This window comes from Cololabis saira, chromosome 7 (assembly GCF_033807715.1).
Source record: "Cololabis saira isolate AMF1-May2022 chromosome 7, fColSai1.1, whole genome shotgun sequence".
Lineage (NCBI taxonomy): Eukaryota > Metazoa > Chordata > Actinopteri > Beloniformes > Belonidae > Cololabis > Cololabis saira.
The window spans coordinates 32,782,477-32,807,264 of record NC_084593.1 but is presented as its reverse complement, the minus strand read 5'-3'; the positions used below and the strand labels follow the sequence as shown (position 1 = coordinate 32,807,264).

At 40.3% G+C, this 24,788-nt stretch overlaps 1 protein-coding gene across 1 annotated transcript in view; it reads left to right on the top strand.

Moving 5' to 3' along the window:
* The window catches only part of tnmd (tenomodulin), an 81,205-nt gene extending 57,441 nt beyond the window's left edge, over positions 1-23,764 (top strand). Inside the window, exons 5-7 of the mRNA XM_061725695.1 lie at positions 13,828-13,987; positions 17,484-17,578; positions 21,689-23,764. Coding sequence (XP_061581679.1) covers positions 13,828-13,987; positions 17,484-17,578; positions 21,689-21,898 — 465 coding nt within the window. The 3' untranslated portion in view covers positions 21,899-23,764. The remainder of the gene's footprint in view (positions 1-13,827; positions 13,988-17,483; positions 17,579-21,688) is intronic.
* The last annotated feature ends 1,024 nt before the right edge of the window (positions 23,765-24,788 follow it).

Sequence of the window (24,788 nt, the reverse complement as noted above, 5' to 3'; positions counted from 1 at the left end):
GTGGCTGTGATGCATATTGTCAGGAGATAACCAGTGCAGAGCTCTGTGAGCACCACATAAATCCTCAGCCTGTCAGTCTCATCCTATCTTCCCACCCCTCTCACTGTGGAATAAACTAGGGTTTGTACTGCCTGTGAAACTGCCAGAAAACTAACCACAAGCCAGTAGCCTCTTTGTGGCTAACATCAAATGATGCTTGCTGTCAATCTTCAGCCAATATTAATTTTTAATCATCTCCTCCAAAGGCTCAACCCAAATAGCCTGAAGGGGGAAGGGTGCAACACAGGTCGGAGTGAGAAGTAAACCATTAAAATGGTGCTTCTTTTTTTTTTTATATGAAACTCACAACGCTCCCTCTCCAAGTTCAGGGTGATTCATTTTACTTCTCTGGGTTTTCATAGTTGAATGTGAACTGCAGAATGAGAAATGGAAGAAATTCAGTCAATCAAATTTCCAATTTTTGAGTGTCACAGTGCAATTCATTGAATGTGCTGCATGTTCAAAGAAAAAATCCCTCTCTCAAATGTCCCAACCGCAAGCATGCTCTAATTTACATTTCACATCGGAGCAGAGAAGCAGTGTCTGGTGAGTATCTGATGCTCCGCAGTCAGTGCTTCATTAAAAAAATAAATAAATAAATTCAAAAAAGAAAAAAGGAAAAAAGAAAGCGAACTGTCACTCTTGCATGAGTGTTAACTTTAGTAAAAAAAAAAACATAGCTGTTACACTACAAAAAAAAAAGATTTCTCTTTCTTATTCCTTTCATCTTTATATCATCTTTATATTGTCTTATCCAAATTTACAGACACTAATTGGCCTGGCAACACCAAACGTCCATGCCATCTTTTTCTTCTTTTTTGTGCTGTGAAGTATAATTGGCTCAATTCACAGCTCGAAGCAAATCGTTTAAGGCCAGCATTGTAACTGGGGCTCATACTAGTGTCTGTGGAGCCCCTTATGTTTTATAAAATAATAATTCGAAAGGTGTTTTGAACTTGAGTTTTATATTTGGCTGTTCTCACGGTTACAACGTTGCCTTAAAAAGGATTCATACGGGATCTTTTTACTGACTGCAAATATGCAAAGTTATACCCAGTAAATGAAAGAACATATCTGCTTTGTTTTTTCCAACATTTTTTTATTACTTTCAATGACTAATTTGTTTTGAATGTTCTGGCGAAAACAGTTACTGGTTTGATTGACACATATGGCATTTCTGAAGTGGAGGTGTACAACCTGGCTTCATGGTTAAATAAAGACATAAAATGAAAATGAATTTACTCATCCGTATGGGCAGAAATTCCACATTTTTTTTATTCAAAAACCTATTATTTAAAGGTGGACATATTGATGAGACATCCATTTTGCAATGCTTGGAAGCATATTGGTATTATTGATATCTAAAGGAAAACCAACTAAAAGACTCTCGCTTGGGTGTGATGCTCTCTCATCCACCCAGATTATCACGGTACCGGTACATTACAGAACCAGCTCAGAAAGTGTCCATCTTTATCTCCTCCTATTATCTCATCCACAACTTTAAATTACACTGCATGCACTCCACCTCAGAACTCGAAAACCTTCTTGCGCTTGCTCTTTGCTTCATAATTAAATATGATGAACATTTCTTGATTAAGGGGGCGGTTTAAAGTACTAAAGAGAAGTTTGCGTATTTACTGCAGTGAATAGCAGTCACAGCCCTCTCAGTTTGAATATGTTATGGATTTTTGCACGGCGTCACTTATGGATATGACAATAACATGGACTGGGTCCTCACAACATGGCTGGAAAACAGATCATGTTACACAGACCGCAGACCTTGGTTCAACATAGATGCTCGGTTCAATTCAATTCAATTTTATTTATATAGCATCTATTACAATACAAGTTGTCTCTAGGCGCTTTCCAGAGACCCAGAACATGACACCAGAGTAGGGATGGGCGGTATGGACTAAAAAATTTATCACGATAATTTCTGGCATTTATCCCGATAAAAATGACGATAAAAAAAAAAATACTAATTCAACTCAACCTTTGTAAATATAAACCTATCTCATCATCATTTCTTTCTTTCTTTCTGGCTCATTTCTTTCAGACTCATTTCTTTCTTTCTTTCTTTCTTTCTCGCTCATTTCTTTCTTTCTTTCTGGCTCATTTCTTTCAGGCTCATTTCTTTCTTTCTTTCTTTCTGGCTCATTTCTTTCTTTCTTTCTTTCTCGCTCATTTCTTTCTTTCTTTCTTTCTTTCTTTCTTTCTTTCTAGCTCATTTCTTTCTTTCTTTCAGGCTCATTTCTTTCTTTCTTTCTTTCTTTCTTTCTTTCTTTCTTTCTTTCTTTCTGGCTCATTTCTTTCTTTCTTTCTTTCTTTCTGGCTCATTTCTTTCTTTCTTTCTTTCTGGCTCATTTCTTTCTTTCTTTCTTTCTGGCTCATTTCTTTCTTTCTTTCTTCCTCGCTCATTTCTTTCTTTCTTTCTGGCTCATTTCTTTCTTTCATCTTCCTTCCTTCCTTCCTTTATCGTTTTTACCGCGAGATGGCAATTTCCTACCGTGGGGAATTTTTTAGACGGTATATCGTGAACGGTAAAATATCGCCCATTCCTACACCAGAGCAATAATTACATAAACAATGGCAGGTAAAAACTCCCCAAGTAGGAGAAAAGCCTTATGCCAAACAGTGGCAAGACAAAATTCCCCTTTAAGAGGGAAGAAACCTTGAGCAGGACCTGGCTCAGAGCCCTCCTGCTGAAAACCAGCCGGGTAGAGCAGGAAAAGGGAGATCAGAAAGAGAATGAAGAAACAAGAGGAGAGACACAGACATGCTGTCAAAAGGTACAAAAGACAAGATATTAGTATTTACGATCTGTGTGCCCATTTCACTGCTTATTAGAGCACAAGTGATGTACTGTAAATGCATCTAATGCAGTGTTTGCTTCAACCATTTAAAATTAGCATCTGAAAAGTTAAATCAGCAGTGGAACAGTGATGTTGAGGGATAATCAGGCCTATACTCTATTGGCACTTTTCCACTAGTACCTGCTCGGCTCTGCTCATCTCAGCTCGGCTCGACTCAACTTGGCCTGGTGTCTTTTCCATAACAATTCAGTACCAGGAGCAGAAGTAGGAGGGTTGGAGCGAAGCTGCTGTGACGTATTTGATTGTGTGATCTAAACGAAGAAGACAACAACACTTAAGATGTAGATAATGGAGGAGGTTTTATGTGACCGATGTACGTCTTCTGTGCATTAATCTCACTCTGGAACTCATGTGGTGGTAACAGCTCTGAGGGTGTTTATTCTGCAGCATTGAACAGAAAAGGGGTACAGGAGACAGTGCACATTAACTCAGATATGTGTGGACCAAAGCACATGGTCTGTCTGCCTCATGGGAATCCTCCAGCACACTCTAGTATACTAGTACTAGTACTAGTATACTATACTGTGTTCTGATTGCTTTATATTGATCGTATAGTGGATTTGATACAGTTGCATTAAAGTGAAATAAATCAAATGTCTAATACCGGTATATGAAATACAGAAAATGTAAAATACATGTAGTATCGTTTTACCATGGACTGTTGCCATTTTTTATGTATTATTTTAGCTTACTTATCAAATACAATGAATTTGCACAAAACATGAAATTGTGACACTCGACATACCTGCAGCATTGAACAGAAAAGGGGTACAGGAGACACATTAACTCAGATGTGTGTGGACCAAAGCACATGGTCTGTCTGGGAAAACAACAATACAACCTGTCAGCTACTTGTACTGGAGACGTTTTTTTTACAAGTAATAAACATGCACAGAATATATGTTTGACTGAACAAAAAACGTGACAAAGTTGGTCTAATGTAGTTAGCTTTCAGACATCTATCCCAGATTAATTTTTAAGTGCTTTTTAAAACGTTTGTAATGTGTTTTGTCCACAGACATGCAGACGCATTACCTGCCTCATGGGAATCCTCCAGCACTGAGGATTTCCCACAATTCCCCGCTAACATGAAGCCTGATGCATGTAGAACAGCAGGGGGCGTAGTTTCCCCATTTTGCGGAATTTTAACTACAAGTTATTCAACTATGTTACATATGTACGACGGAGTATTAGGGCCAAACTAAGACAAAACAAAAATGGAAATTACGAGAATAAAGTCATAATAATATGAGAATAAAGTCGTAAAATTACGAGAATAAAGTCATAATATTACGAGAATAAAGTTGTAATATTTTGAGAATAAAGTCGTAATATTACGAGAATACATTTGTAATATTAAATATATTATAAATATATAAGCATAACTTCACAAGATGCTCAATATTCCTCATTTTAACACAGGGAGAAGACTGCTCTTCCTGTTAGAGTTCTCATAAATTATATTCTCATAATATTACGTAATATACATAATATAACTTTATTCTTGTAATATAATATTACGACTTTATTCTCGTAATGTCACGACTTTATTCTCGTAATATAATATTACAACTTTATTCTCTGAATGTTACGACTTTATTCTCATAATATTACGACTTTATTCTATTACGACTTTATTCTCGCAACATTATGACTTTATTCTCGTAATGTTACGACTTTATTCTCATTATATTACGACTTTATTCTCGTAATTTCCAATTATTTTTTTGTCTTAGTTTGGCCCTAACACTCCGTTGTGAGTGAGAGAAGCTTCAAGCGGCGACACTTTTTAATTTTTTTTTTAGTTTTTCTCGGCGCTGCTAAAAAGTCCGTTGGTAGCCGCAAGCAGCTATGGACTGACAGAGCTCCTGGTAGATCTGGTTGTTCCTTATGTCCCACATAGATCCCTTTTTAATTCTCTCACTCAAACACCAGGTTTATGAACATCTGCACCTCAGATTTGGATCATGAAACAGACTTATGCTGCCATTGCCTGTCAAATAAAATCAACAAGAATCCGTCAGAGTCGCTCTTCAGCTGAGGTTCACATCCTGACTCAGACGTCTGACTCCAACCCCCCGACCAATCGGTGTCCTGTAGTGTGATGACGTCAGATACAGCCCGACTCAGCCGCTTAGAACCTCGGCAGCATAGATACAGAAAAGTATCTACTCGGCACGTTAGTTGGTAAAGCACCAAACCGAGTGGAGGCAAGCCAAGTAGGCTGAGTAGGTACTAGTGGAAAAGTGCCATATATGAAGAAGGAATCAAAATGATGATGACTCCTCTATCAACCGTCAGCAGGCTGTAATGTTACTTCAGCCTTCCTTACCATGGTATGGTCTTTAAAAACATGGGTTGGTTCAATACATGACTCACAATGAGATTGCAGGATGAGTTTGTACCTAAAAGAGGCATAAGTGTCAACTGTCCGTGATGAAGTGCAGATGAGGGAAATGTAAGGGTTGTGGAATAAACATGCCAACTCAATGTGCATAATCAGTATAACGTGATTCAAGGATGATCAAGTGTTATTTGCATTTAAATTTACACTTGTATAGAAGCATACGTCTATGCCGATCATCACAGAGGAGGCACATCATACCGAATATGGATGGAGTGGAGCTGAGTGCTTGACTCCACCTCCTGAAACCAGCTGGTGTAATTGTTTCAGCTTGTGCAGAAAAAAAAGATGTCTCCTTAAGCACCTGCACCTAACAGCTTTAAAATCAAAACATAATCCAAGGATTCCATCTGATGCAGGTTTTTGTTTATTCAGTCTTCCAAATAGAGCTTCATAGCAGGGAAGTCAACATTGTAACCGTCGACAGAGACGGAGATGCACCTCCCCAGAAATGCAACTACGCATCGCCTGCAACAAATCTGATTGATCTGCTTGGTAGCACTGCATAAAAACAAGTTAAAAAAATAACTGTTCCTCAGTAAGCTGTTAAGCAGCCCCATCTTGCATGTGCTTTATTTGCTCTATTGTCATGTCTGAGGTACATAAAGGAAGTAAACAAAAGGAGCCCTGTAATGCAGAAAAGAACCTCCACCACCAGTTGGCATTTGTTGGTAAAGTATAAATGCTGACTATGACGTAGGTCCCTTACGTAGGCGAGTTGCTACTTTACGTAAAACCATAAATCACAATTCAGACAGTTCCAGGATGTCATCACACAGTCCAGGAAAGGACTTAGCTCTGCTCTGCTAAAGGTGGACACCTACTCGAAGATTCACAGCAGTGGTTTCAGTCACTACACAACAGACGAGTAGGATGTCAGATGTCATCTTTGAATAGAATAAATATGAACAATACCTTTGTTGTTTTATCATCGAGATATGGGAATTTTGCCTGACTGAGCACAACAAACTGTTAAGCTGTGATCAGCATTTTCAAGCATGCAGGTCACGTTTCCGCAACAAACATACTTGAAAAGGAATTTCATTTGGTCCAAGCAGATTTAAGTTGTTTTTTTCCCCTGTTTAATGAAATATTTAGTTACAAAAAGACCTGAAAAAACATACATATTTGCAGTGCACGTTGCTCTGTTCTCTATTATAATATTCCAGGTAGTAAATTGAGGGTTAGGGAAAGTAAGTCTAAGGCTTTATCCATGTTTCTAAAAGCAACACAAGTTTTCTGCATGTTCAACGCATGACCACAATGTGCCTAAAAACTGAATCATAACCAAGACATTAGCTGTTTGACACAAGGGATTTTTCTTCTGTGTTTACAAAATGCCTTGTCAAACTAGGAAGGTATTTGCTGTTAAAAGGTAAAAGCCATTTATGTTACTTTATAAGTTGTCTGACAACGCTTTCAGAATCAGAATGACTTTATTTCACCAAATGTACAATGTACACAGGCATCCTATTAATTAAGCATGACACACTACAAATTGTTTAAAAAGCTTTGTTACATCTAGATTACGAAATGCCATGTCGATGTATATTAAAAGTTATTTTACCAAGCATCTAGCATAAAGCAATAAAATAATTACACAATCAGGATGTCGGTGGGAATTTGCGCATTGTTTCCAAAACAAACCAGACAAGGTTGCCTGTGGGGGAAATTAGTTACATGACATAAAGCCTCAGTTTTTATAGTTGCTAGTTCAGCAAAACTAAAAAAAGAAACGCAGTCGTCTCCTGTGGATAATAGCAGCATAGGCTATTACGTATACATATATACAACATCACTCATAGAAATCTCCATACCTTTATCTTTTGCCCGTTTCTCCTCTTCATCTTTCTCTGAACTGGGAACCTGGTGGCTTCTTTGGTTTTTTACTAGTTTGCTCCATGATGAAGAGACTTGACATCATTAACTTTCTTATTACCGTCCATTCACCCGTCAATCAACCAGAATCACTTGAATCACGAATATGACTGCAAGGATTTTTATTTTTTTTTGTTTGGTTGTTTTTTGTTTTTTTTTCACCTTACCCAATTAATTACATGTAGGTATATGGGTCTATTTAAATTGTACGGATGAAATACAATTTATTTGGGAGCAGTTTGTGTTGTGTGGCCTCACTGCCCTGAGATCAGTCCATCCCTCTCCTCCCTCCTCCTCCCACTTGCCAACCTCTGCAGAATCAGAATCAGAATCAGGTTTATTGGCCAAGTATGAACATGCCAGACAGGGAATTTGACTGTGGTTGTTTCGCTCACTGTACAGTAAATAGACAAATGACAGATGACTCTTATTAACATATATACTTTTTTTTTAAAGTGAAGGGTGCAGCAGTATGAGGTAGACATGGTAATGAAAGGTGCATTGTTACAGAGTATGATTAAGGTTATTATCATTTATAACTGATTCTGATTCTGAAAACTGGCGAGGTTTTTGTAATAAAATTAGAAATAAAGATAGAAAAAATATATTATGTAAGTAAAACATATACACGTGTTTGTCTCACCTGAAATAATGTCAGTGGCCTTCTTCTGTGCGCCTGGTCCAGGTTAGCTGTTGCTGATAGAAACCGCATGGTTCTCACTTGAAAGTCGAACAAATGTCATTCAAATCATTTTCGAGGAGGTTTGTAGATTTTTCAGGCTCTGCCTTCACAAGTATCTTTTCCACAGATTGCAGTTTGCTGCTAAGGCTAATCGTTGATTTTCGATACACACTTCAGTCCTATTCAGGGTCATGAAGCATCATGCTCGCAATCATTCCTGCAGACATCGACCAGGCTTGTTTTTGGACTGTCAGAGGAAGCTGGAGTGCTGGGAGGAACCTACACAAGCCTACACATGGAAACTCCAGACAGAAAGGTCTCAGCTGGGATTAAAACTTGCAACCATCTAGCTGTGAGACGCTGTGAATGCCAACGTTGCTAATTCATTATCTGTGATTCCAGTTGTGCACAGGCTTAATGGTCTTAACTGGCTCCATTTGTGAGGATAGTGTCAGTCAAAGACTGTGTGGAACCTCGGGCAAACTTGTCTGCCACTAATAAACTGATGCAAATAGTTATCACGTTTCAGCCATGTCCCTCCCCTGACAGAGGAGTCGCCACAGCAGGGCCTTGTAGCCCGCACACATGGTTCAGCAAGGTTTACACCTGATGCCCTTTCTGACGCAGCCCCGCAAGCACAAGGTAATCTAATATTCTGATGCAAATAACAACAGGATACGTTTGAGCTTTAATCAAAAGTAAGATCATAAACAAATGAAGAAAAAGTAAGATTTAAAGAGCTATGAACATATGCTTACAAAGACTGATTACTTTTGAGAATTTTTGTTCCAAGAATGACACAAATGTTTAAACATAAATCAATATGCATGAAAAATGTAGGTATTAGCTGTAGTATTTTGGGTGGCATGTATGTACGTTTATATTTAAAGGGGACCTATTATGGCATCTAATACCTATTTTAAACAGGCCTTGAATGTCTTAAAAACAAGCTTTTGATTGTTTTTGCTAAATAAATTAGAAATTCAGCCTCTGAGCCATGTATTTATCTTCCCATTCTCTAACCTCATTATCTATGCGGGATTCTGAGTGGGCGGGGCTATGATAATGAGGCTCTGTGCTGATTGGCTGCCTGAATGACGCGATACACCGCTACGAAAAAAATGGCAGAAGCTCCGGCCGGCGGAGTTAGTTGTGGGCGTGGTTTCACACATCGGAGGCCAACCTATGTAAATCGCAAAGGGAGCAGAATCTGAACGGCTCGTAGAAGCCACATCACACTGGATGGCTCATCCGGGCGGCTGTACAGACACTGCAGAATTTGGTTGCTTTCCTCCTTCTCTGAGTTGGCAGGCTGAGGGGAGACCATTTTAAAGAAAAAGAGAGAGAAAAAGTGTTTTTCATAATAGGTCCCCTTTAAATTTTAGATACACCTTGTGTTTGGTTCGTTTGATTTTAATAATCAATAATTGCTTCTACAGTTTAGAAAAAAAATCGTCCATTTTTACAAATGCATCAAAAATGTATGAATTTAAAAAACACACCTGCAAATATTATATTTTCATATGAATACCTTGTTACTTATTGCAGTACAAAACTGCTTGAACAAAACAGGATTAATCTCACTGGCACCAAAGAACAAAATTAAATGAACATCTATAAGTATTTATGACCGTACTAAAAATCCTTGTGGAGGAAATAAATGAGCATGGTTTGTTAAAAAATAATTACAAAAAATGTATCAATTTCCCCTAGACTTTTAACTAACTCATGTAGGATGTGGACAGCACCATAAATATATATAACTTAATGCTTACAAAAAATGTAGTTTAAAGAACACAGCAACAAAGAACCTCCTTAGAGAACTAGTTTATTCTACTGAAAGTTAGACAGCAATAAACATGAAGAAAAAATACTCGTCATAAAAGGGCCGTCTTTGTCTTGGTATTACCGCTGTCAGCACCAGAGGATGTGAATGTAAAGTATATTTGAAGAGGTTTGCAGGGGACTCACCACTCTGGTGGATGCAGCTCATCGTCAAAGTTTTTACACTGTGTTCCAGATTTTAAGCCTTGTTACCTTTTGTCTTTCAGTTACTCGTCCCTCATCCAACCATTATCTATACATGCTTTTCCCTGTTTTGGTTCAGGGGGGTCAGCAGGAATAACAAAAAAGAATTTAGTTACTCTCTTATAACATCCATCTATCCAGGTACATACATCTATTTTCCAGACTATAGTGTATCCGAGCTGTTATTGAGGAGGAGGTGAGTTACACCCTGGACTGGATCGTTGTCCGTCACATGACTATGCAGACTTGTGACCGTGACTGTGGGAGGAAGCCAGATTACCTGGTGAGAACCCGCTCAGGCATCAAGGGAACTTTCCACACAGAAAGGGGTTCAGCTTCTTGCTGTGAGATGTCAGTAATCACCACTACATCACGCAGCTCATATTGGCACATATATTAATCAATACATAGCATACAGTGTACTAAAGCGCCATTCAATCTATTTTTGCTGTCACTCCTTACGCTGTTAGAACTGTTGCTTGTACTTTATACTGCTGCTGCAAATGTTGTAAAACACGATTTCAACACAAAACACGAGGTTGGACTACAGAAACCCTGTAAACATCAGGGAGGGGATATTTAGGTAATAAACAGTGACTTGTATCTGTCCTCACATACACAGCAGCCTTTGATCTATCCTCTGTGAGAGTCCACCCACGTTCTGCCTCACAAATGGAGAAACACACGACGCTCACAGGGGTTAAAGCCAAGCACTAATGGTTCCAAGCTTAACCCAGCCACAGGCTTTGACCAAAAAAAAAAAACAGCTAAGAGCAGAAGCGGCAGACTTTAGAGCTTGGGATGAAAAACAAAGGAAAAACTGTGGAAAAACTGCAAGGGGCTGATAAGGAGAACGCAGCCCCTGTGAGGGTGAACCAGGTGACAAACATGAATTGTTTGCCAGGATTTTTTTTTTCTTCATTTTTCAATTTACCTTCTGTAGGAAATGTCTTAGGGAGTAATCCCTGAGCTTCATTCAAGTTCTCCCCCCAAGTCTGACACAGAAAATCGCCGTCCGCCTCCCTCACAGACTTTAACATTGTCAGTGGATATTACTTGGTCCATTAAACAGCCACTTAATATGGACGGCCAGCGCTCACCCAGCTGCCCTAAACCTCCCACTCGGGCAACAACTGCAAATAAAAAGACAGCATGTGAAGAAATCACACCACTGCAGAGGGTGTGAAGTCCTGCCGTGCACAGAGTGGACTGTCTGATGTCCATCTGCATGAGCTCAGGGCAGGGTGGCCAGGAAGACTGCGCCTTCCCCTGCTTATTTATGTGTTATTATGCTCAGTTTCACAGAAAATGAGACAGGAAAATGCATCCTCTGCTTCCTTGTGGTAATTGCAAAAACAAGTTGTATGATATTTGGTACATTGTGTGTTCCTAGTTAATGAATGTATATTATGGGCTGCATGGCGGGGCGTGGTTGGCATTGACAATTACGCTCCAGCCAAAAACATGTTATCACCTCTGGAAACCCGTTACTCTCTCTGACTGATGGAGCATGGTCTGATAAAATGTAACGGTGCAACATAGCTAATAATATGAGAAATGTTCTTCCAGGTTGTTCTTTTATTTTATTTTATTAAAGGAGCTTGAGGCTCCTTTTAAGAAATGAGACTCTCTAGCGCCACCCTTCACCACGACGGCCGTTGGGGGTACTGCAGCCAACAGTGAAGCCGGCACGGGAGAACGGGGAGAACGCGCATGCAGCGTCATGTGACGTCACATCCGCAGCCCAGTGCGGGAAATTCGGGACCGAATTGCAGCACATTTTGCAGCACACAGCCTGTTCAAGGCAAAGGAGATACACTAGAGGGCTCATTCTTTTGGGTTTGGAACGCTTCATCTGACATTATTACTAGAAAACTTAAAACGTATATGGATTTTTTTCATAAATCTTGCCACAATCCGGCCTCAAGCTCCTTTAAGGTTCAGTTTTTAACTGTTGCTATTATCTTGCATTATTAGTGCCCAGATAACAGTATTCACTGTAAGCTGCTTGAAGGAGTTTGTGAGGCGAAATTCAGAACCTGGTTGAATTATCTCCGTGACAAAAGAAAAGAAAAAGAAAAACCCTCGGCTGTGTTGGATCCAGTGAGTGAAAGCTCTTGGATAGGGTGGGAAAATCTTTGTTGATTTCTGGCGAAGCTATAGCGCTACTTTAAACGATGCATCATGTCGACAGTGTTTCCCTCCCTTAGGAGACAGTGGCAGGAGAGGGTAAATTCGTTAACTGCAGCACAACTGGTGTATAATTAAGTTGCGTGCTGTAGGCAAAAAGCATACATTTACCAGGAGCGGGCTGTAGAAAACAAATTACCATCAGTCTCAAGGTCCAATACTTGATAAAAAAGTTGCTTGTGTCCTGATAATATATCATTTGTCAATAGCAAAATACAAAAGCCTTTCAAAAGTGTGTACAGGCTGGCAGACTGTAATTTTGTTGTCTTTGTGCTTGTCAACTGGTATTTAGAAACCCGTGCCCCATGCTAAAATGTTGACCTTTACCACTTCCGCCCCAGGCGCTCCGTCCTACGAGTTATTGGACTCGTTTCTCAACTGTGAAGTCAAAGTCATGTTGCGAGCCCCATGTCTTGACCTCCATTTACTTTCCACAGAAGACTCACTTGGCTTCAGCGGTTAAGAGGTCCAATTAGGGAGCGCTGTTTGTGTTCTTTGAGTTTGATTCTAATTTCTGCAGCCCCGGGAACAGAGCACCCCCTTCCCGCCGCCCCGGCACCGCCACCCCTATACATCAGTCCTCCGAGTCGTCATTAGTCTGCTGGTCGGAGCTTAAAAGTGGGAGAAAAGTGTGTCAAAAGCTTGACTGAACACCTCTTGGACTGAACACAATCTCTGGTGGGACAAAATGTACTTAAATCGTGTCGCTTTGGATTCGTTTTTTTTTTTCTAATCGTCGACCTCAGCGGGTCACGTCTGCATCACTGGGTGACAAACAAGAAGCGCCATGGAAAGCGAAATTTTAATTGAAGCGAGAGTGACAGGGGTGAACATGGGGGGGGTGGAGGGTGGGCATGGCCTGATATAAATGATTCCTGCTCCTATATAGCCCCAGGATTCTACATCAAGCTTAACTAATGTGCAATTAAGCCGTAGACTGGAAGAAAATCACCTTGTAAAAACATTTGTCAAGTGAGCTGTTTTTCTGTTCTGGGCTGCTAATTAACAAGGGAATGGGAAGAGGGGTTTGTTTGTGTGTGTATTTACATATACATGAAGAAAATAAATATCCGCACTGTTAGGGGAGAGCATTACCAAAGCCCCTTCATATGTCTCTATTAGACAACACTGACATGTAGTCCCTATCATTAAGCAATAATAGTTTACTTTACAGCTCATGGACTACAGTATCAACAAATTAAGCCCACTGATAGCGCTGGGTGCCAAGTGAAGCATTGTGGTGGTATGAGGGGGGGGGGGGTTGGTGTAAGAGAGGGAAGGGGGGAGGCGGAGGGCAGAAGGAGAATACACGGCTTTATTGTGTCTGTCACATTAAACGATATTGCAGCCACACTCGGAGTAATGAAGACCGCTTCTAAAGTCATTTAAAAGTCAAATCATCACTGTCTGTGAATTTCAATGATCTATAATAGAAAGAGCATGCCCGAGGCTTGAGGAGAGAGTGAGAGTGGAAGTGAGGAAGGAGTCGGGGCAGTGGGAGTCAGGAGTCAGGAAGTTGCTGTCCTCTCAGCAGGCAGAAAGGTGATGGATGAAACTACACGGATGAAACTGCTGCCTGACTCAGGGGAGGAGAGTGAAAATGCAGGACAGATTTTTCTTCTTCTATTTTTTTCTCCTTTATGAGGGGGCCCAGGTCTTCTTTTTTTTTTTTTTTGCAGAATCTGATATTTGTAGATCCAACATGTGTGACTGTGGGTTGTTTTCCTTTGCAGGTCGATGAAACCGAGGCCGTGGATATGAAGGTGGTGGACTCCCAAGTGTGGGTTCCTGCTGAGGAGCCTATCATTAACCCAGACTTCCTCCTTGACTCCAAGATCTGGGAGATTTGCCAGCAGCTGCCCATCCACTGGATTCATCCCTCCTCCCTGGCCGGTGAGAGCAGGGGGGGGGCAGCTCTGCCTCTAAATCCAGACTATTAACACTCTGGCTGGAGGGCATCCCCGCAGGCCATGCACAGGTCCATAGAGACAGGATGATTTAGCAACTGTATGAGCTGTTGGCCCAGGCTGCTCTCTGTGTGTCAGGAAAGTTTAGACACTAAAGGGCTGTGCTGGAAGAAGGATGCAGACCCTTTACTCACACAAAATATCATCGCTGTAGTGACAAAATATTGCAAGTAAAAGTCTTTCATTCATATCAGCAGTACTCGAGTTGAGGGGGGATGAGGGGGACGGCATCCCCCCTGAAATAAAAACAGTAAAAATCATCCCCCCTGTAAAACTGCCATCCCCCCTTTCCATCCCTTATGTCATTTCATCAATGAATGTGGTATTACTGCTATTTCAACATTTAGAGTCATCACCAGAAAAATAACACCATAAAAATAACTTATTTGACAATTTTCACCTGTTTCAAGTAAATTTTCACTTGAAATAAGTAGAAAAATCTGCCAGTGGGACAAGATTTATCTTCTCATTACAAGCAAAAAAAAATATTGTTCCCCTGGCAGATTTTTCTACTTATTTTAAGTGAAAATCTACTTGAAACAGGTGAAAATTGTTGTTTTTTTTTCCAGTGATGAGTCCTGTTTTAAGTGTAATAAGATTTTTTACTAAAATGAGAAATTTTAACTAGAAATAGGACAAATATTCTTATTTTGAGTTTTTGCAGTGAACCATTTTACTTATCCTATGAAGGACAGAGTCATATTGATAAGTTCAGAAAACTGTTTTTTATAGTTGTGTTTTGATGTATTTGATGTAAGCCCAGTGGATATTTAAAGCTTACAGAAGGCTGCATTTAACTGCTGCTATGTCATTCCTGCAGGTGTTTTGGTCAGTGCTATTATTTGTAATATATTATATTATTTGTAATCAGCACAAATTATCTGTCCCCATATGATAAAATCCACCATCCCCCCTGATTTTTTTTTTACAACTCGAGTACTGCATATCAGCGAATGTATTTTAGTGACAATCCTCACTAATACTCATCAGGCGTGTTTTTTTTAACATACACAGTAATTAATTAATGATATATAGGCTTTAATGTTCAAACCAATTCCTCGAGAGATTAAATGAACTGATATCTTAACTGATATTCTCTTAGTCAACTTAGTCTGGTGGGTTTTTTTTTTTGGGGGGGGGGGTCAAACATTTGAGTTACTAAAACCTCAGCCTGTTTCTATCTGCTGTAAGAACTTTTTAGAAGTCACGATGAAGACCTGCAAGTTGTCTGACAAGTTCACACAAAGAAGAATAAATATAAGACCCCTGTTAAATCTATGCGTTTCACAGTTTGCAAAAATTGTTCAACCTGCTGTCCGCGGGGACTTACCACAGCGGCGCACAGATATCAGAGCCTTCTGAGTCAGCCAGCAATGAACAGCTTGCAAGAACCGAAGAAGGGAGCAACTGTGAGATGGAAAAGGTTAAAACAACTAGGATTGCGGCAGAAAAACCATGGAAGCGTCCAAGCAAATGTATAAAAAAAAAAATAACCCTTGCTTCAGAGACTGGATATAGTCTCTGCCAAATACAACAGCTGCATCTACAATTGTATATGAGAATTTTGTAATCTTGAAAAAGCAAGCTATAAAGAAAAGAAGAGCATAGTAAATGAGGAATACAATCATTAAATATTTGTCTTGAAAGCTGCTTTTTGTCTTCAGAGGATGAGAAAAAAGAACCCATAATAACAAGAAAAAGAAGCATTGTTTTTTTAAGATCACAGGATAATTACAATGACTAGAAAACAGAAGAAGTTCGGTCACACTTGCTCACATCTTTCATGACTTTATGGAAAGATCTGCAAGGGACCTAAATACGTAGGTTTGCGTAGTTATTTTCAAAGTTATCAGCTCCGTCTTGTAGTACGCATGTAAGGTCAGAGGTTGGCCAAACTCCCTCCTCTCTGCCAGCAAACCATTATTACAACAAAAGAAACTCTGTTATTGTGAAATAAAGCAAATAATGATCTTCAGATAACATCTTTAGAGAATAAGTTCAAGCACGGTCAAATGTTCCGGCTTCCGCAGATTTTCAGATTACTGTAACCTTTCTAGTTTCTGCTTGTGGCCCATTTGCTTTAATGGGATGCAGAGATGCAGCAGTGTGTGGGCCACAACACATGGAAAAATGCTTCACAGTTGTATTTTAAAGCCATGTGTTATTGTCTGACAACAATTTAGCTATTTGTTAGCGATGTTTGTGTTTATATACTTTTTAACAGTGGCCAGCTTCGTAGAAGAGCAATTCTTGGTCAATTTATTTGTCTACAAATCTCCTCTCTACATTTTTAAAGGAATTTTGGACTTTTGCTCTCATCCAGCAGCCAGTGTACCAGAGTTGAGGGAGGATTTCAGTTTTAAAGGAAAGCAGACGGGGGAGACAAAAGTTAAAAACTATGATTAATACGTATGTTATTAAGAAAAAATAACCACACAAACAGCAGCGGCAAAGCAATGCAATAATGTGACACTGGACAGTTTTCGGGATGAACATGCAAGCCCTTAACTTTAAGCTCCTTCGGCTCGTTGTGTCGCTGTCTGATCTGCAACTTTTTCATGTCTCTCTTTGCATCTGAAATGTTCCACTACAAGTTCGGCGTGAAACAGCAGGTGGACACAGTTAACAACCAGCAGCAGCAGCTCACCGTGAAGCCTGTTGCCGCTATGCAGTTTTTGTTTTGGTAAAGATAAGAAAAAAAATTGAAAATAACGTAAGCGCTTGCCAGGTGATCAGAGACAATAATTCAGTGTGTCTTTGGTTATTTATTTTTTTCTCCGCCTGTTGTGGAAATGTGCAAAAGCGTTGACTGAAAAGACATATTAACTTGAAAAAGGTGATGTCAGGTGTTGCTTGTTTAAAAATTCCTTGAAAATATGTTCAACGAGTAAAGTTTTATTCAGTTAGTTGAAATTTTTCCACCACATGGCAGAGATTCATTAAACAAAGCCAGAAAATAATGTCTCATCACAATGATGCGTGAAACCATGCGTGAAATATGTGAAGTGTCTACAAAGCAATCAGCAAAATGTTGTATTTTTCTCAAAATTTTTGTGAATTAGAAGTAACTGACTTTCAAGGAGAGTAAAAAAGAAATATATCTTAAATCTAATCGCATAAATATACCCTGCCACACAAACTGTCTCTTTTTGATTAACTAGAGAAGGAGATTTCTCATTGAGATGACGAGGTTTTGCAAATTAGTCTCTGCGTTCTAATTTCACAAAAACAACAACAGCAAGAGAAAGATGCTGGAATGAATTTGAGCAGATTTAACTTGAGAGTTAGAAACATGAAGCCATATGGGATCACAATCATGAGCCTGCAAGCCAAACATTAATCTAATAGGGTTTTCATTTTTCTTCAAATAACATAATCATTTAGAAAATCTCTTTGCCCTCTTGCCTTCCCTGTGCATTCAGAAGCTGAAACCCAGGATGTGGACACACCTGACGCTGAGGCCGTAGGTCAGCGTTTTACCCGTGATGTCCAGGACCACCTTCCTGTAAATGACTACGTAAGTGGAGCCATCCTTCTCCACTACTTCCCCCGGGGACCACACACACACACACACACACACACACACACACACACACACATGGTGACACACACATACAGTAGAGCTGCCTCAGTCAGCTCCGGCTCTGCTCTCGACTCTTTCTGCATATAAATCGCCCACTAATTGATGTTAAAACTGACTTTGTGCACCAGAGGGCATAGAAATAGCTCTATATATCTGTTTAGGTAAGGCTAGTTCATTGAAGACTCCCTTAATGTCTCCATTAATTGAGAGGAAATTCCAGGCTTTCAAAGGCAGCAACTTGTGCCTCACAGCAGCCGTTAGTCCTTTTTTTTTCTTCCTTTCTTTTCTTCCTCGTGGCAGTGAAAGCATTGTACAAAAAAAAAAAAGAAAACCCTCTCAAGGTCACCCACTGCTGTACAGATCAACTAAATTTTTTAATAATGCTTTAATTATCAAAGCACATTCAAAAAATGGAGAGGCTGAGTGGCATATTTTGGCGTGCTGCATGTAAACCACTCAATACTGTATGATTCATTTTCCCGTACTCTGAGGGAAATTCAGATTGCATAGTATATTACTTGAAAAGTACACACTCGTGACTGTAGAAAGCTGTAGTTGCTTGCTAAAGCAGTATACACAAGAGCAGGGATATACACACACACACATACACACACACACACACACACACACACACACACACACACACACACACACACACACACACACAGAGAAACATCCAACATCTACAGGTGAATTGTCACAAACGCCAGTTTCAAGAGAAATGAGCCAGGCTCAGTCTCCTTCTCAGAGGAGGGGGAGATGGTGAGAGACATGCAAAGAAAGGAGATGTCCTATAATGTTGACACTTATCAGTCCGGTCCCAGAAAACGCCTCCCACTCACTCAAATCCTCAATTCCCCCCCCAGCCCTCTGTCTTCCCCCTCATTGTCTGTAGCAGGAGATGCAGCACTATGCAATTAAAACATACCAGGGGATGAAAAACCCGGCTCTCCTTTTGAAACGTGGTGCCACTATCAGCTGAGTAATGCATTCCATTGCAATCCATTCCAGCAGCACGTCTGCGTGCTGTTTGTGGGTCTGTTGATAACAAAGGCCTTTGTGGCCAAGCGGAGGGCAAGCAGCAGTCTGTAATTGGGAGTCTGAACTCTCGCTCATGCCAGTGGGCCGGCACACGCACGCACGCACGCACGCACGCACGCACGCACGCACGCACGCACGCACGCACGCACGCACGCACGCACACACACACACACACCTACACAGTGTGCTACTCAGACTGTTTCTCTTTCCCGACATCCTTTCCTCTGTCACGGAAGCAGACAGAAAAATCATGTATTCACTTCATCTGCATTTCATAAGCCTGAAACCCAGTGCCATGTCTGGCCACGGTGCAGGCTCATAAAGCAGAATAATCGTCTGAGTCCTTGTGACAGAGGCTGACAGATATATGTTGCTGAACTTTGCCATGACTGCCATGTCAGAGTGCAGTGCGTCTCAGAGGTGGCCCTGGAAATTTCAAACTGAATAACTACCCTCTGACAAGCCTGAAGGGATTGTACCACTGTCCTTGACTCGTACAGCAAACGTGAGCTTCCAATAAGACCCCACCACACACACACACACACACACACACACACACACACACACACTTGAACATGTTTGTTATGTCCAACAGTTCATATTGTGTGTCAAACTTGTTAAATCCTCACAAACCTCTGAGTGCAGCATCGTGCATAAAAGAGGTGTAAAAAAGCCGAAGGAATTCAAATCCATGAATGCAGGTGTTATTTGTGCCTCAAGAGGAATCTTTACACTGAAGCTAAAGCTTCTTATCGCTTTCAGTAGACTGAAATACATGACTGTGCGCTGTTGAATTAATATACATCCAATTCCATTGTCAGTCCACCTCCGTGCGGAGCACAGTGAGATGAATATCTGAGGTCAAGACTCACTGCAAAAAGCATCTCATATATTCCTCCATCCCATGTATCTACATAAAATAAGCCTATTTTTTTTTCAATATAAAGCAGGCTGGGAAACAGAAATGTTATCTGTGCTGTTTTGATTCTGGGATGAATGCGACGAGCACTGTTATGAGTTTTAATAACACAGCCCAGGCATGAGCTTCAAGCTCATGATCAGCATGTGTGAAATAATACCAACAAGTGTGGAGATTAGAGGAGTCATGCTTTGATTCGTTACATCTTATTGAATGACTGACACAGTTTTTCTACTCTGCCGAATCATTCGCATCCAGCGTCTCATATTATACGTAAAGGTGTGTGTGTAGTGGTGTGCGAGTGTGTGATGAAATCAGATGCAGCAAGAGGGTAATGGCTTTTACTCTTCATTAATGCTGCTTGTTTGTGAGTGACTGTCTCACATTTCCCAAGGTGAACCCCTCTTATCACGGCAGCTTCCCACTGGAGACGGCGTCTCAAAGCCGGAGTGATTAATATGTACCCTCTGTTTTAAAAGGGATAGCTCTGATTAATTGTCTTTAAGGGTGCGACGCTACCTATTGGCTGTTTTGTTTTGACAAACATCATTTGAATAAAAGCATTTTCTTCATTTTGTGGAGCTGGAGCTCCAGACTTTCACACCAGCCCAGTTCTGGCTGTGAAAAGCAGATAAGATTATCTTTGGTCCATTGACAGCTTTCGTGTTGTTTCCATAACAGATTGTTGCCTGGAAGCTGATGACCTGAAACGCGACTGAAACAATAAATCCTTAAAGCCTATACCCCTGCCAGTCATAGCAATAAATCAAACCCACCTATCCTCAAAATCATTTGTCGCACCCTTTCTATGTGTTTTAAATATGTCTCACAAGTGTATAATGTTACTCACTTTATCATAGCTCACGTCAAACACAGCATATTTCTTTAGTTAGTTTTGCTTGTAGGGAATTCTGGCACAATAGAAAACAAATACAAAATGTGTGAAGCCACTGTTAAATCCCTTTATTGCCCTGTGGAAGGTGATTGGGGGCCTGGAGGGACTCAAGCATGTTTCCCTGAGGGTCCTGTCCTCTTGAACGTTTCCCACACATTTTCTATTCCCAACAGTGTTTTGTTCTGAGTGACTACATTTAGCTGAATCATTATGAGCATTCATGCACCAGTTTGCTTTTAAATGTTAAGTCATCGCGGGGCTGTCCTGGATCTAAGCAGTTTAACAACACGCCGGCGCTGCGCCTCCTCTATGGAATCATTTACTAAAAGAGACTGAAATGTGGGCGCTCGCTGCTCCTCGTGCACCCTCAAGAACTGAGCGGCGCTTCTTCAAACCCCATTTGGAGCCGTTCTTGATCAAAGGCATGGCACTCTCAGCGCGCACGAGTCAGTGGGGGCATGAACTAACCAGCACAATGGAAGAATCCAGGGTCCATTAATTCTACCCAATTTACCTTTCGTTTGGGTTTCATTTGGACCCGCTATAAATTCCGAGGCAGCCAGCAAGAGCAAATGAACGAATCCTTCTTAGGCGATCATTACTCTGCTAATTGCTTTAGAAATGTGCCTTCCAGTTAAAGTCAAGGTCAGGGGGAGGGCGCCAAGACATGAGGAGCTCTAATTTGAATGCCCTGTTGGAGGAGGGGCAGCCATTTTAGTGCAGCACGTGCTCCGTTTGAGGGAGTAAAGAGGTCAAGGATGAAAGAAATAGCGTAATTATATCGGCAACTAGCAACCTAGAGTCCCTTTGGCCGAAGATAGTTCTGGTAGAGAGGTGTTAAAGCTGGATTCACCGTGCAACAGCCAGTTGTGCTACCTCATGAATAGGAGAAAGGTCAAGGGTATTATATCAGATTTGATGCTCTTAAAGCCTGCTCACTCTAACAGCTATCTCAAGCTCTTTGTCACAGTCGTCAGGCATGACACAACTTTGCATTTTCACTGACATCAGTTCTGATCTTTTCACTCTTGTTTGCTCTTTGCATACATTCTGTTGACCTACAACCAAAGCAGCCTCATCAATTCATGTCACCATCCCCTCTACCTTCTCCCGTGCCCTTGCCTCTGGAGGACTGGCATTTGTCATGTGTGTGATTGTGACCCTGCCTTTACTCTTGTGTCCTCTGCAGAGGGATATGGGAATCGAGCTGGATAACCGTCTGGATGAAGGTGGCTACTGCTGCCAGTACTGTCGCCGTGGTTACCACCACTGCCGCCGCTACCACGAGCCCCTGGGCGGCTTCAACCCCTGGCCGTACTACTACCAAGGAGGCCGGGTCATCTGTCAAATTGTGATGCCGTGCAACTGGTGGATCGCTCGTATGCTGGGGAGGATCTGAGGGGCAGACGCTGTCTGGGATTTAAATTGTTTATGTTGCTAAAGGTGAAACTCTTCTCTTTGATAAATATTACAGACCACTTCAGAGACCAAAACTGTGCAGTGCACACATTTTTTTGTAACTTTTCTATTCCATCAAATGCAGTCTAAACATGGAAGGTGAAATGTTTTGATTCTTAGGAGTTGCTTGTTTATAGACATCTCATTTCCCTTCATTTAGTTCTCTTTATGGTGCTGTTCATTTAGAGCAATTACTTTAAAAGATGTCAATAGAATCTAATTCTAATACTTCAACAGTTTCTGCTCTTTCTTTGCATTGCATTTAATTTTTACTTCATGACTTTAGAATAGTTTTTTTTTGCAAATATTGTAATGTATATGTATGCAGTGTATTGCAGTGTACTGTAATGTAATTTTCTGAGTAGACGCCAACATTAGTTAGTCACAAGCATGTTAGGATAAGCAGATAAACCTGGAAGTCATAAATCAGTCTTTCCTTACTATTTGAACTGTGATTTAAGCTCTGCTTGCAATCCATTGAAGGTCAGCTGATGAAAATGTTGAGAAAAATAATAAAAAAAATTAACAAATAAGCTTCAGATGCAGCGCTGCACTTCTTAAGGTGCCTGGTGACACATCGGAAAGTTTGGGAGTAATGCTTGTCAACAAAAAAAGAAATAAAAGGAGTTTTGTTCTTTTATTGAGGAGATAGAGACTCCCCAAACACTACAGGAGCACCGGTGCAATCTGATAAAACAGTCCTGCTATAAATTCTTAATCCTATTCAGCTATTGATGGTGATTTATTGGACTGCATTATTCTAAAAGGTCTTCCTAATAATTTGTCCACCCGTTAACATGCATGGAATGTATTAGTGCTGCAGTCCAGTACACGTCCACCTCAGGAGTAAATATCACCTTTCTTACAACTTCTATTAAGACATATAAAAGCTTGTAAACAGTATTTATGGCTGCAGTGTTCAACTGGGTTGCATGGGATTGCACAGGTATTCCCAGCAGAGTGCATGTCTGCTTCTTTTTTTCATTGCTTAAAGAACCAGCAGATACAAGCCAAGATTTACGATACTCCCTGATCACAAAAACCCAGTTCGAGCATGCCTTATAATACAGAAAACATATAAATAATGCAAATGCAATTAAAAAGGGAAGAGTTTAGATATTGAGATACATGGCTGCTATAATGCCAGCCACTGGTGTGACACCACAAAACCCAGCACACATGATCTCCAGAATATTAAGATCGACATGATATACAAGCTTCCTTAGGTCATACATCACCATCTGAATGAAAATGGTGCAATAAGGAAAAAATGGTAACGAGAAACAAAGGAAGCTGGTGATGCTCGTGCCTTGACAGTCCATGCCTGACTCCATGTTCTTTACCAGTTCTCTTCTGTTTTGGCATCATGTTAAACTAAGGATGTATAATTAAAGATGCTCAGACCTCAGCTGTCTTTTGTGATGTACTTTACTGATGTATTATCCTCTTTTGTTTTCATGGCTGTTGCAATCTGCGAGCTGCTTAAAATAGTGCTACTGTTTAAACATTTTCCTCTTTGCTGAGGCAATTTTAATCTGTAGCAATGCATCTCGGCGTGTCGAGCTGAAACAACTCTCGTCTGCAACACGCAGATAAGCAAGCGAGATATGCATTTGTAATTGATGTTCTGTCATCACAATAACAAGGTGCATAAACGCCCAAGAGTATTGGAGCTATGTGAGAATACTCAGACGCTAAACAGAGAGACAAAACTGAAGCACTCATGTTAAGATAGTTTGTTTTGAAGACTTATGTATGATTCCATGGCTTTCCTTGTTTTTTCAATTAAATTTCATTGTGTGAATAATCTCTGTTTTCATATCACATGAAATACTAACATTTCCTTGAAAGACTCTTCATAGCCAGTGGTGTTTGTCAGAAAACTCATAGCAGTATTGATCTGAATCTAGCTCATGAAATCCAGACAAATCTCCTCCTCTCCTCTCCATTAATCGCATTCCTCATTTGCAGAAACATTTAGCATCATACAGTATCTGCTTGACAAGATAAAATAGGCATTTATTTAGCTTATTGTTTCTCTTTCATATCTTGACACTTTCTGTGCATGCAGTGGATCATAACACTTTATTAAGAGTGATATGAAACGATCTCGCCCACTATGTAAATATAGATGTTGACTCATGTGGGCTCAGTATTATAATAAAGTCAATGATATCAAAAATATTGGCAGTGACATGGATTTTTTTGAAAAAAGAGGTTAAAATGCTGTATAAATACAGTATATGTAAATGTTTCATGAATATGCTCATAAATGGAGTTCAGACAGCAACCATATTTTTATTTTTAAATCAATAATGTCAATAGCCCAAAGCAACGTGTCAAGTAAAAAATGCTGGTATGAGTTAACAAATGCAGTAATTGCAAACATACTTCAAATAAACTGACAAGTGTACTGCAAAGCTCCTGAGGCAGTTATGAAAAGTTCATAAAATCAGTGTTTATATAATTCATTTCCCACTATTTTCCGCTGATCACATCAAATAGTAAAGTGTTTATTAAAATGGATACATTCAGCATCCCGTTGTTTGAGCTTTCTGACTCACAGCGTTGGAAAAATAGTACAATTAAGTATTTCTTGTATGATTTGTGTAAGTTGTCTATCTGGTGAGCGGTGCCTCTGAGGACCCCGAGGACTCTTTTGTGTAGTCGTGAGAGTAAATTGCCATGGAGGCTTTGAGAGTCGGTCAGATTGGGACGGCTCACCCCAACTGGAGAGGCTGACACAGATATTACAGCTGGCTCCCTGAGAGCTCCTCGTGCCTGTTGGGACACAAGTCCAATATTAACCATGAAAGTCAAACTTTAAAGAA